The sequence below is a fragment of the Lepidothrix coronata genome, unplaced genomic scaffold, assembly GCF_001604755.1.
Source record: "Lepidothrix coronata isolate B3197 unplaced genomic scaffold, Lepidothrix_coronata-1.0 Scaffold122, whole genome shotgun sequence".
In the NCBI taxonomy this organism is placed as follows: domain Eukaryota; kingdom Metazoa; phylum Chordata; class Aves; order Passeriformes; family Pipridae; genus Lepidothrix; species Lepidothrix coronata.
The window spans coordinates 522634-536655 of NW_016690302.1; the positions used below are offsets into that span (position 1 = coordinate 522634).

The 14022-nt window shown below is 48.9% G+C and overlaps 1 protein-coding gene across 1 annotated transcript in view; it reads right to left on the minus strand.

The window, feature by feature from the left end:
• Positions 1-11876: 11876 nt before the first annotated feature.
• PEX14 (peroxisomal biogenesis factor 14) overlaps positions 11877-14022 on the minus strand; it is a 71575-nt gene continuing 69429 nt past the window's right edge. Inside the window, exon 9 of the mRNA XM_017825823.1 lies at positions 11877-13726. Within this exon, the coding sequence (XP_017681312.1) occupies positions 13261-13726 (466 nt within the window). The 3' untranslated portion in view covers positions 11877-13260. The remainder of the gene's footprint in view (positions 13727-14022) is intronic.

Genomic DNA, 14022 nt, shown 5'->3' on the forward strand with positions numbered 1-14022 from the left:
AGTTTATTTAATTCTTTGGAGTTCTTTTCCTCTATCAGCTATTTGTGTGGCTTTTATTTTTATAGGGGTTTTTTTTTGTTTGTTTGTTTTTGTTTTGTTTGGTATATCCCCTGCCCTCAGCTGTGTGTTTCCTAGCACAACCTGATTCCTGAATAGAATGAAGCTCATGTTCCTGGGGCAGAGTGATGGAATGATGCCCTGGAATTTCTCAAAATGGGATGGGGCAGAAAAATATTTTACTTTACCAGCATTTGCTGCAGGTTCTGTACTTGTACATTTTCCCCATGTCCAATACTTAGATAGGATGGTGATGGGCTCCAGGAGGAATCCTTGGATGTAACACAAAGCCACATCTGGCAAAGCAGATGTGATGATTTTGTACCACTGAAACACAGGATGTCTGTCAGTGACTGTGGGAGCAGCACCGAGCCCTGCCCGGTGCCAGGGCCAGCGCGGGGCTCCCTCGGGCCACCCGTGTCCCTGGGCACAGACGGGCCCTGTCCCTGCTGCCGGGAGCTGGGAACCTGCACCGGGACACAGAGTTGTACCCCTCCCCTTTCGTATCTCACCAGACTCCAGGAGTCACTGCACAGCAGTGGGGAAAGCAGGAAAGCAGAAGTGTGTGGAGAGAGGGGGTGACGTGTCCAGCAGCTCTGCCTGGCACTGGCCGGGACACATCCCGGGGGCAGGAGCGGGCCGGGATCGCCGGGATGGGCCCCGTGTCACACGTCCTGTGGGGCCCAACGTGCCAGAAGGGCCTGTGTTTATCTATGCACACCATTTTCTCCCCCAAGGCGCCCTTACTTCTCCCTGACATCTCAGCCCTTCTCCCAAAGTTCTATCCCCTCTTCTCCGGGAGCTGGCACAGGGAACAAGAGTTCTTTGCCCCCGGGCTGCTGCTCCAGGTGACCCCTGGGCAGGGTCAGGTGCCCTGGCAGGACAGTGGCCACCGGCCGGGCCGGCCCCAGAGCATCCTCCTCCTGCTCCTGTAACTCTTACACTGTCTCTGTTCGCAACAACAACAAGTCAACAAGGTTAAACCCGACTTTTTATTCTGCCATGTCCAGGCTTTAATTCAGCAAAACCCTTAAGCAGATGACTCTGAGCGGGCCCAGGTTTAAGCCTGAGCTTAAGTGCTTTTCTGAACCAGGGCCTCAGCAGCCCAAGGACCCCGTCAGAGCAGGCGTTTGTCACTCCAAGCTCTCATATCAGTGGGACTGTCAATGCTGTTGAAATAATGTGCTTAAAGAATGACCAGAGAAAGAGAGGGAGATTCAACTGACTCTGTGAGGAGGGGAAAGAGGAGAGAGGAAACGGAACTGTTCTGTCCAAAACAAGATAAAAAAACCAAACAAAATAAACCTTGAGATGGACCCTCCTGATTCTGCTACCATTCACTGCTGAAGAGCAAAAAAAAAAAAAAAAAAAACAAAAACTATTGACTAGATTGTTCATTCTAGCCACAAACTCAACTGGATTAAAGTCTGCGTGGAAGGAATTTTGTAAAGAAAAAAAAAATTAAAAAAAATTTTCCAATGTAGCAAAAAAAAAAAAACAAAAACAACTTTAAAAAAACAAAAATGAAAAAAAAAAAAGACAATGAGGGAGGATTCTAGCCTTTTGTAATATCCATATTGCACACTAGGACTATAAGCCATTGCTAGCTCATTTTGAATTTTAAATGTGTAATTTTTTTTTGTTTTGTTGTTGGTTTTTTTTTTTCTTTCCGTGGGGGAGGGGGGGGAAATAAATGCTTGAACCACCAATGCTCTTTTTAATGTTTTATAAATATGTATGTGTATATATATAAATATAAAAATAATATGTATGCACATATATATGTGTGTGTGTATATATCTATATGTATATACATATATATAGATATATAGATATATATATAGGTTTTGAGACAAAAATGCAGAAAGTGAAAAAAAACACCCTAAACAGGTTGGTGTGCTCTGATTTACTTGAATCTGGTCTCTTCAGCACCTGCGTTATTAAGAACTGAATATTTTTCCACTTGAATTTAGTGCTATTAGAAATTTAATATATGTGTTTTATTTATTTGATTTTTTTTTTTTTGCATGACTGATGCAAGGTTTGACATTTTCACTCAATAAAAACTGGAAAAAAAAACCCCAAAGTTTTAAGTGATCAAGTTGTCTTCTTGCTTGAGGTTTATGTTTCTAAGAGCTTGGAGCAGGGGGTGTTTGGAAGCCCTGCACCCACGGAACAGGGAGCAGCAGTGCTCAGGTGGGAAGTGCAGTAGGAAGGGAATTCTCTTTACATGGACTCTGGCCTTAAGGTTTTCCACAGTGCTGTGGTTTTATTGGAAGTACCATCAGGGTCCCTGGTAAAGCCCTGCTCACAGCTCCACAACTTGCTAATTGGGATGTGAAATTAGAGAGGTGACCGTTCACATTTTGACTTTTCCCCTCCTACCTTGGCCTACAGGCTCAGAGTGCTGGATTGGGATCCATGGTGGAACTGCCCTTGGTGAGACCCACCTGAAGCCTTACAGGGACACTCAAAGCCCCAAATCAACATCTTTGACTCACCCACACAAAAAAGACAGGAGCCTGAATGAAACATCCTGTCTGGATGGAAGGGGAGGGGGCAGTAGATCTCCTCAGTCACACACTTCTGGCAGAACTCAGCAAGGGCACAGAGCTGTGCCCCAGCCATCAAACAGCCCAGAGCCAGCCTTCCTCCCTGGCTGCTCGGCAGCTTTTCCTGCTGCAGAAACCTGGGCACACCAGAGTTCTGGCTGCCATCAGGGGTGAGGATGTCCTGGCAGAAGGGTGTCCTGACAGCCCCAGTGTGGGCACAGTGCCCTGGTACAGCTGCTCCAGCTGCCAAGGGGGCTGGTGGGAAGAATGACAGATGAGCTAAAAACCTGCTCAGTCCAGCCTGTCCCCTGTGCTCCTACCCAGGACTCATCCCAGGCCTGGGCACTTCCACACCCAAGGTGGGTCTGGAACAGGCTTTCATCACCGGCATCCCTGCTCTGGGACAGGCAGTAGATGCCACTTTATGAGGAAGTGAGCAAGTTACTTTGAGGGAAAGAAAGCCCCAGTGCATGTTTCCAGCACATCCTGTGCCCTGCAGTGATTGCCCTCACGGTGCCTGCCAGGGGCCGACACGTCCCCCAGCACCCGCCCTCCATGGCAGGTCACTGCAGGCACCCATCCCCAGTCCTGGTGGGAATCCTTACGTGTGCCAGGACTGAACTCTGCACGAGAGCTGCCTCCACCCTGCCCAAAATGGTTCTGCCGGTGGTGAGGCCCCCGAACTGCCCACAGACAGCACACATCCAGCTGCCTTCCTGGATGGGCTCCAGTGCCCTGGAAATGCAGCTGGTCCTGCACCAACAGCAGGATTTGGGTATCTGTGCATCCATCCCCCGTTGGCAGTGCCGGGTGAGCTCCTGGGCACTGCACAATTCCTGTCCTGCCAAGTGCTACTGGAGATGCAGAGCCAAGCAATGTCCAAGTTCTCGTTTTACCCAAAGAACACGAGAACAGCCCTCCTGTGTGGCTCTTCCCCAGCCATCTCGAAGCAGCCGGGTCTTTGTGCCTCTCTGCCATCGTCAGAGAACCCGGGAGCAGCAGAGCAGTGCCTGCCAAGCCTGGTGCATTGGCAGCAGCTGCCTCCTTATTAGCAGAGAGGATTAGACTCCTCTCTCTTTCAAAGCCCCCTCGTTGCTCTGCTGCAGCTCCCAGCCATCCTGTTTTCAGATGTCATTATCTGAACACGCTCCTAATCCGACCTTGGAGCGCAGAGGTTTGTTCTCACTGGAGCTCTGCCCACAGCACATGGAATATTTACATGGCCGTGTTTCCAGGGGGGGACAGGGGACAGGAACGACACGACTCGCTGCTTGAAAGCTCTTGCTGGAACTTGCCTGCTCTCTGTGGAACTCTGACTGCACTTCAGAAAAGAATGACTAAGTCAGGGGGGGAGCTGCGAGCTGAATGACCAAAGTCTCACTATCACATTCATTCCAAGCCCTCACAGCTGGTGCTGGTGCAGCTCTGCACCCACAGCCCCTGCACTTGGTGAGCCCCAGGAAGCACCAGACACCAGGCAAGGCCACTTGTTCTAATGTCAGGACAAAAACTGGGCAGTTGCTGCTGCTACTGTACTTTGATACCTCGTGTGTACCCAGTAACACCATTCTTTGTGAGTGCAGCACTCACAAGTCACACACAGCCACAAAACCACACTGCCTGTTTCACATGAGACACTGGATATCCCCTCTTCAGTCTCCTGCAGCACCCACCAACACAGGCACCCACGGCAGAGGATCCCTTGGCACCAGCCCAAACACAAAACTCAAACAGCAGCACTGCCTTCCCCTCTCCAAACAATTCAAGACTTAAAACCAACAGAGGCAGCAGAAGTTCAATCGCCTCAAACATAAACAAGCAGCATCCAAGGTATTCCAGGACATGGAATGGGAGAACAGAGGTTGTGCTGCTGCTTTCAATCATCCTGGTTTTTAGATGTCATTAACCAAACATGCCTGGTCCAGCCTTAGCTCATGGAGACGTGTCCTTGCTGGAGCCAGAAGGGCCAACAAGGACAGAAGTAGAGTGTTGGCCAAAACTGAAGGTAACTGCCATCACTGTGGCTTAGAAAGACAACCATCACTGTTCACCCAAGAGCTTCTCACAGACAGTCCAGCAACAGCATTTCCAGAGATCACTAGGAAAACAATCCTTTGGGTTACCCCTCTCCCTATGTCCCAGGCCCAGGAGGAACAGTTCTCATACTGCAGCAGGCAGCCATTTAATTTGCAGGAATCTTCCTTACAAGCTCTCACCAGCTCCAGCCCTGACTGCCTTCACTCAGCACCATCTCACAGGGGCTGTGAGGACCAGCCCACAGAGCAGTGGGTGCAGAGCTGCACCTGACACAGAAATACTCCTCATGGCTGAGCACAGAGTGAGTAAAGCATGTGTGACTCAGGAGGAGATTTACTCCAGGGGCACAATGCCTCCTGCACCCCGACAGAAGGAAATTCAGAATTCTGGTGCTCACTAGTACAGAGGAAAAGCATCTGTGATGATGCACAACATGTGCTGGGCATAACTTGGAGCTTGCAGGGACCAGTGCCCAGCACTGGCTTCCCAAGGCACCGTGACATTCAGAATGACCCAGAGACTTGCCAGGGAAACAGGTCTGTTAAACAATGGAGAAAGAATGGACTGAGCCAGCTGTTGGTCCTGCCCGTGTTGCTCAGGTAAGGGAGCTAAGAGAGAAACCATTAATAGGTAACAACAGGCTAAGAGATAACAAAGGCCTTGAGAGTTCCTGGAAAAGTATTTTCACTGTGCATTGGGTATAATGACACAAAGCCAGAGAGGAGAATTATGACACAATGTTTAAAGCAAAGACCTTCACTTGACCTCTAAAATTTCCTTCACAGTTCTGCACAAACCCTTTCCAAGAAGGAAGGTTCTGAACCACCAATCCTGCTGTAAGGTACATACAGACTGCAGCAACTGCTTGAGTCACAACAGAGCTTTGCATTGGCACACAGGCACAGAACTGTGCTCACAAACCTGCAGGTGCCTTTTTGGAAGGCCACGGGAAGCCCTTTTAAAAAAACAACTCTGGGGAAAGGGAAGGAGAGAAGTTACAGCCAAAGCCCTCTCCTCCCCAATCTGCATACAAGACTGAAGCTTTCAAACATGACAATAAAACTGCACATCACCTTCAAGAGGAACATGAACTTTAGGGAGTTCTCTGATAGTCACTGAGCAGCTCGTACCTTTTCTGAACAAGAGAAGCATGCAGCTTGTCAGGAATGTCTGTGGAGTTTCATGTACACTAATAAATAAATAATTTCTGTCTTTCTTTACAAATCAAGGCAGAACTTTGCTTAATATGACCAAACTTGGAAAGGGGAGAGGATGTGTGAGTACATCTGTACACCAGACTTGCACATGCACAGCCACAGTAAAATACCCGGGTCTGCCCAACACTGGGACGAGGAAGGAGGCCAGTTTTGGTGCAAGCATGTGAAGGAACTGCACGTGTGATGTTTACTGCACTTAGTGCATTTTATGGCTATCTATAAAGAGTAAGGTTAAGCAAGATGCTTTTGAGTCCTGTGACAGACACTGTGACATGGAAATCCAGTGTTCAAGCAGGAAGCCCTCTCTTTTTGGGTCTCTGACTGCTGTCCTGGACAAACTTCACCAGTACCCAAAAGCTGACAAGACCCAACTCCAGAGGCAACAATCCCAACCAAAGGGGTGAGGGCAAGGAGGGGAGAAAGGCACTGAACAGCATTTGTAGGTACAGCAGGTGCTGGAAGGGATGACAAGTTCTTCATGCCAGCCCTGGGGCAAGAAGTGGGTCACTGGAGTCCCTCAGACACACCTTCCCTCACAAGGGCCAAGCACCGCTCAGATGGTCCCTCCAGGGGCAGATCCCTTCATGTTCCCTGGGGAAGGCTGGGTGCCCTGGCCCCCCCCTCTTGCCCTTGCCCCTCAAGTGCCCCAGGCCCATCCTGGCTGAGGAGGGGTGGCCAACAGAGGCAGCTTCCCTCCTTCCTTTTGCTCTTTTTTGGCAGGGAAACTCTTAAACAAACAAATGAAGAAACACTGAGGATTTAAGTAAACAGCTGAAGATTTATCTGACAGGCAGACTGAGCTGTTCCCTGCCCCCTTCCCTTCCCTTCCCACAGGGCTGGGTGCTGCCCTGTGCTCCCTGCAAAGCCAGGGACCAGCAGCCTGTGCCCCGAGCCCCCACTGCCACCGGCAGCCCCACAGACCCTCCTGGGATCTCAGGGCACGGCCAAGCTCTGCCTCAGTGCCACAGCTCTGCATCCCACACACTGAGGAGGACACAACAAAGCCTTCTGGTCTGTGGCCAGAGCCAAAGAGCCCTTGGAGGGAAGCAAGTGCCTTCATTCAGGCACTATCCCAGGAAGAGCCAGCAGTGCCTGCAAGAGGGAAGGGAACCAGCCCTGGCCTGTGGCACCACATCCATTGGTCTGTGCCCAGGACAGAACCTCTGACAGAGCTGCAGCCCCTCCACATCCACCCCCGCTGCTGGGGCATCCATCACAAGTTCCCACTGTTTCACACAGATCAGCAGACTCTGCCTGCAGGTTTCAGGGCTGGGGGGAAAAGGAGGTAAGAAAGAGGTGCAGCAGTGGGATGTTCCAGTGCCAGGCTGCACCAGGGTCATTCTGGGGAACAGGCAGGAGGGAGCCCCAAGCTCCATCTCACACCCAAAACTGTGGAGGTGCTGTTATCACTGCACAGGCACAGAAGCAGACAGGTAAGCAGGGAAGCAGTTACACAGCTATGGGATCTGCTGCAGACACTCTGAGAGGGCAGGAAGCAAGCAATAATTCACCTGCACTGGAAAGCTGCAGCATTTAGCACCCAGCCCTTTGTGCATACCCAGCTCAGCTGAAACTGCTTAAGGAAAGCAAATCTGTTCAAAGAGATGGAAGAATGTCCACCCCAGAATTTGCTCTGGTTCAATTAAATCAGTTAAATTTATTCTGAAGAGGTGTTACTCTCGGTGCACACAGACAAAACCTCAGTAGTAGCCACAGAAGCAGAGGGATAAAGTTTGAAACAGCCAACTGTTAGAAAGGGAAGAGATGAGGAGACAGTGCATGAGGGAAGGCTGGAAAACCAGCACCAGGGATGCTGCACAGAACAGCCATGCCAAGCAAAGGGACTGACAGACAGACAGGCTGGCAAAGGGACAGGCACAGAAAGGAAAACAGGCAACAAAGAAGCCGGTTGTACTCTGAGATCCCCTGAGTCAGCCCTACCCAGCCAGTCACCTTCTCATGCAGGACACACAGTCCTAAAGAAAAGCAAGTATTTTACCTAAAACAGAAAAAAATACAGCGTCAACCTCCCTCCCCCACTCCCCTTCAGGCTGTTCTTGCAGCCAGCATCATAAAACATCTCTCATTATTTGTGCAAATATAGAAAAAAAATAAAATCCTGAAGGATGAAATCCTTCAGCAGATGCAGGGAAGGAGGCTTTGGTAGGAACACAGGATGTTTTTGAAGATGCTCCATACTGTAAGTAACCCCTGAGCAGTCCTTGCAAAGCATTTGGGGAGATTTTTAGCCTGAAAGACACTTTACAAAAATAAATTGTAATTGAGTTTTAATAATCTTCCCCTTTTCAGAAAGGGCCTGACAGATGCTGCTTAGTGCTCACTTCTGCCCCATTTCAAATATTTTTACCTTATTTGGATGAAATATATTATTTTTCTAATGAAAGGAGGTTTGTTTTTTTTTTTTTTTCCAACGAGCTGGTTTTCCCTTCGTCCAGCTGGTGCCTTTATTAGGTTAGTGCTTGCTCCCTTTTGGGGATGGGATTGTTTTTTTCCCTGAGCTGGGACAGACCATGCCAGCCCCTCAACCTACAAGTGCAGCTCAGAGCTTGGACTGCACAGCAAGTGGAGGGGGTCAGGACCTGACCTCCATCTTCCCCCTACCCCAAAATTCACCTTAGGCACATTTCCATTATTTTATTTCCTTTTTAAGAACGTAAATAGTGGTAAGAGCCAGCCCTTCATCAGCACAATAGGCAGACACAGCTCCAAAGGTGCCTACCAAGGCTGACTCCTGAGGAAGCAGCATAGTCTGGGGATAAGACAATAAAAGGGAAAATGAAAAAAGCTGGAAGGTCTCTCCTGTGACCTTAGGTAAATAATTTCCTGTTTCACCTCCCAGCATCCCTTTATTTATGTTTCCAATCCCTGGAGGCCAAGCCCTTCTCTTGCTTTGCACTTGCACAGCACCCAGTGGTCTGAGAGGTCCAGTCCAGGCTGGAAGACTCTCCAAGCTCAGCATCAGTTTTTGGAGTGCAGAGTCACCACCACAAACAATCTGTGCTTAATGTAAAGCACCACCACACAGAAAGGACCTTCCAAAGCTTCCTGTGGCAAACGTTCTCCACAGCCTGCTGGGTGTGGAGGGTCTGATCAAGCACGGAGACCTTGACTGGAACACAACAGGTCTGCAACAAAAAGCTACTCTGGACCTGCTGCCTGAGCCTTTGTTTTCCCCCAGCATGACACTGCCCCAGCACAGAAGCAAAGGCAGCCTCCATTCCTACAGTGGGCACTGCAAATACAAGCGCCATGGACTGGGATTTTCCACAGCCCTTCCACCAGCACACACCAGGATGGACCTACTGGCAACCCAACCAACCCCAGAGCAGTGAAAATGCAGCCAGTTCCTCCACCCTACTGAAGACAAAATCAAGAGAGAGCATAGTTATAAAAAGCACTTACTTGCCAGAAGAACTTGAGCTGCAGCAAGCAAAGAGCAGATCTGAAGTGTCTCCAGGCTGCTGCAGGTGCTGGGCAGCTCCTCACTCACCTGGGTAGCCCCTCACTCACCTGGGCAGCCCAGCCCTCAGGGTCAGTGGCCACAACAGGGGCTGGAGCTCGTCAGGGTCAGTGGCCACAGTGAGTGGTGGCCAGGAGGGGCTGGGGCTCTCGTTCCAGGGCACAGGGTCCATGGGGGTGGGAGCTGTGTGAGCTGCAGGGCCAGCACAACACCTGCTTCCCAAAGTTGGCTTCCTCAGCAACTCATCTGTGTCACAGCTCTGTATTTATCATACTCTGTGTTTTTTACCAGCACATGTGAAATCCAAGGCACACTTACAAGTAAAATACTTTGCAAAGTCATCCTCTTCCTTCTGATCCCAAACACTGTTCAGTTACACCCCCAACACACAAAAGACAATTAAAAAACATTCTTCCTGCTCTTGACAAAGACGCACACAGGGCTAATTTGTCACATCTGGGGATAAGGAAGGTTGGACGAACATGATCAGATGTCTCTTTTAACCCTTTCCCTCTTGGTCACATTTTTTGAGTTGCCCATATTTCTCTTGCAGGTATTGGAAAGGGAGCTTTTCTATTCTTGAATTACTGGGAAGCACCAGCCTGATATTGTTTCATCTAGGAGAGAGCACAGGCTCTCAGGGATTCACTGAAACATGCCCAGACTTCCCTCATCTGCTTTCTGTATTCTACCAAGAAGCTACAGTAACCATGTTACAAACCCACTGAACTCAGTCTCTGGGGGGTTACTCTTCTTCCTGTGTAAAATACAGTAAAAATAAGAATTCACAGTAAAACAAAGTACTTGAATGAGCCAGGTGGTGAAGAACTGCTGCTGCTGTCTTGTTCTGCAGAAAAAAATGTTCCCTACCTGGTCATCTTTCAGCTAACAGGATGAATTCTCAGTGCCAACTGGCCAGTGGGGTAAACATTTCACAGGGCAGCTAAGGAGGTTTTTCTTCTAGCAAAAAAAAAAAAAGAAAAAAAATCACAAGTTAGCAGTCAGGTTACAAGGACCAAAATCCTCTCCCTACAACTGTTGCCATGCTGGAAAGACAAGGAACATGAGACAGAGGAATAAAACTCGTGATTCAAGACAGTACCTGCTGGACAGAAGGTCTGGCTTCTTCCAAATTCTCTGCTGGTGGGTTAGATCTCCTCAGCAAAATACACAAACACCCCATCAGCAGCCAGAGGCACAGAGTTAAATTTTTTGAGCAATAATGGCCTGGATGGAGTTTTCTGGGATTTATCAGGTTGGAGAAAGGAAAAACAGTGATCTACAGAATTGGTAAAGGCAGTAAGAAGGAAAAAAACTAAGGGATAGAAAAAAGAGCAGTTCAAGAAAACTGCCTTTTACTCTACACCAGAAATCTTGAGGTAAATGAATTGAACATTGGCAACATGGAGGAAAAGGGGGGAAAAATGAACCCGCAGGGATGGCTGCACTGTAAACCTCGTAAGTCACTCTGCAAGGCACATACCTCAGCAACATATTTTCCACATTTCACCAACTGCTGTTGTCCAGGCACTTTCTATTTTCAAAACCTTCTATGTATATAAAATGTACACAGGCAGGACAATACTTTTTCATCACACCCCTGCGTTCGGCCGTGTTTTCTTTTCACGAGGATTCTTGGCTTGGAGAAATGCAAAGTGCCATCTCTTAAGAAAAGCCTGGCCTTTTAAACACTTTCAAATTTGCCCTGTTTTAGCTAAACGTGACGTTCTTTGTGAACGTTAAACAGTGGAGAGAGAGACTGAGAGGGAGAGGGAGAGAGAGACACACACACACTCACTCCTGGGGAAGATATTCGTCCATTTAAGGCATGAGAAATCATCACATTCAGCAGCAGGTCTAAATACAGTAATATGAAGGTCCCTTTCACTCCCCCTGAGCAGGAAAATGTCACTGTGTACCAGACACCCAAATACTCGGGAATCAAGTAAATCCCTCATTTTTCAGAAGGGAGCCAAATCCTTCTGTTGAACAACAATGGGACTGTAGTAGCTACAAATTACTTGCTGCACTCCCTTTCCTTCAGTGGCTGCTGGACTGGGATGGCAGGGTTAGACCAGTCATGGGATCCAGCACAGCATTCCCTCCCGGCAGATAAGGCCGAGGGGCCGTGGGATATCTCACAGGCTCCCTTCAGCACCTCCTGCTGCCGGGGTGGAAGGAGCAGGACACAGCATTCCACACCCTGCAGAGCCTCCTGCCGGGAGCCAAGGCAGCAGAACAGCTGCATTTCACTGCTCAGGTGATTCATCCACCCATCCCAACCTCTGCACCATCAGACACAGCCCAGCACTGGAGCTGCTGGAGCTGTTTATGGTGTACCTGACACTGCTCCCTGCACTGCCTCCTGCTGAGGTCACCTAGGATTGGAGTAGTCACAAAACCAACCACAAACATCCTTCAGAAAACATTTTCAAGGGATTGAATTTCTGTAACCATCCCGTTTCCCTCCCCTTACCCCCCCCATGCATATTTCTCCCCAAAAATAAGAGCCATGGTAATCCAGTGATAGCCTGGTGTTAAATAGTGGTAAGTCATATTTATTACAATTATATACAATCATATTTTATATTTGAAATCTATACATGATCACACAGACGAGCACACTTGCTTGGTGAGGACAGTGAGACTCAGTTGTTACAAGAATTGCTCTGCTAAGAGGTTCTGATGCAGTGAATAATATCATTGGACACCACCATTTTACCAGCTGAGAACACAATGCTGCAAATGAGAGGTTTCAAAATTCACTGGTTTGATTTGTGTATGGCCCCAGCGGGGCAAAAAAAGGCTGGACTGGGCAAGAAGGGCCAGTGGTTAAACCTCAGAGCTCTTTCTGCTGAAGAGACTGCTCTGCTGAAGCAGGTGCCTGTCACTGGAGAGATACAAGTCTGAGCTAACCATTTAAGGTTGGTTTTCTTCTCATTTAGAGAGAAAAGCAGGCTAAAAACCATTGCAAACACTCAGAATTAACCAACTATTTCAGCATCTGATATATCACCCCATTCATTTATTCATTCGTTCATTCAGGGCAGCTATAAATAAAATGTAAGATGTCAAAAACTGATGTGAGCTCCTTGTCTTTGGAGGAGGAAGGGTCATAATTGGGATGAGTGGAGTCAACTTCTTTTAAAGCCTTCTTTTACTGGGGAGCAATCAGCAACAAAGCCACCTGTTCCCATGGATTTTACTGCAGCTCTGACACCTGGACTTGGTCCCTAGTAAGAGGCCACTCTGATGAGTGTAAGCACATGGGGTGGAAATAGTGTTTTTTGGACTCCACAGAAATTTAGTGTTTTTAGATGCTAGGTAGTTTCAGGAATCTGAGGCTTGGCATAAGGTTTGGAAGAGCCAAGACTGAGGTCTGGTGAGGAACTCAGGGTTAAAACGCTCTTTTTTTTTTTTTTTTTGGCAACAGAATATCAAGTAGTTTGAGAAATAAAACAGAGGGTTTATTTTGGGAAACAGAACTGGTTTGGGCCTTATGTGGGGATTAAAGGCTTGTGAAATCAAGGAGCTCGGGACAGATTTCTGAAGTTGGATAGAAGGGCTCTAGGATGCAGCAAGAGGCTGACTGTTTGAGGAGAGATGGTGTTTTTGCAGGAGGGCTGATTCTGTAGCTGTGGTGCATGGTAAGGCGATCGGTCTTCCAGCCTAGCAGTGACCCCAGCTCACGGGAGGAGGTCTGGGAGGGGAGAAGAAGCCACTGCAACACTGCAAAGCCCTGTGGTGAAACAGGGCCCACCTTGTTCACCAGGCAATCGTGACCCTGCTCGAGGTCAGTCATGGGAGAATCACTGGAGGAGATGGTAGCACTTCCCTCCACAAAACGGGAGAGGCACTGGGACAGTGCAGCAGGCCAGGGAGGATGGACAGCAGCAGCAGCAGCAGCCAGGGTGTCTTAGTCAATCTCATTCTCATTGCTGGCTCCCTCAGGTCTTCGTAGCTTTTCCACTTGCTCATTAATCTGACCATCCCCTCCTCGCCGGTCCTCAGTCTGGACACCCAGACACTCCTCCTCATCCACGTGGCTGACATCGTCATCCTCATCATCCTCTTCCTCCTCTTCGTTCCTTTTGGTTTCCCTTTTCTCCTCCTCCCCCTGCACCTCCATCCTCACCTGGCTGGTGACATCGATGACGGCCTTGGTGGCCTCCTCGGTGCTCAGCAGGTGGCAGCTGACCTTGGAGCCCTCGGGGCTGTGGTTCTCCTTCACCGGGGACGAGGTGGTCGACTCGTTGCTGACCGGGGAGATGTCACTGCTGCTGTTGTGGTTGGCAACGACGGGGTTGGAGGGTGAGCTCGGCTTCACCGGGATCTGCCACGATGGGATCTTAGGAGCCGAAGGGGAGGGAGGGAACTGCCTCCTTGGGGAGGGGGAAGAGGGGAAAAGAAGGAGAGAAAGGGGCTTTTATTAAAAATGCTGAGAGGTTATCATTAGAGAGAATGGCATTTGCACTGGGGAAGTCACGTAAAGCAGGACTGAAACTGCAAGTCTCTTTGCCATAAATGAACAAAACCAAGGCCACTTCGCTTCTCCAGCCAGATTCTCAAAGTGCTTTACAAGCACCCAGCAATCGAGCCTGTATGCAAGGAAAATATCCCAGCTGGGCAATCTGAAGCACTAAAATGATCTGATTTGGCCATTTTCACAAAGTAAGCC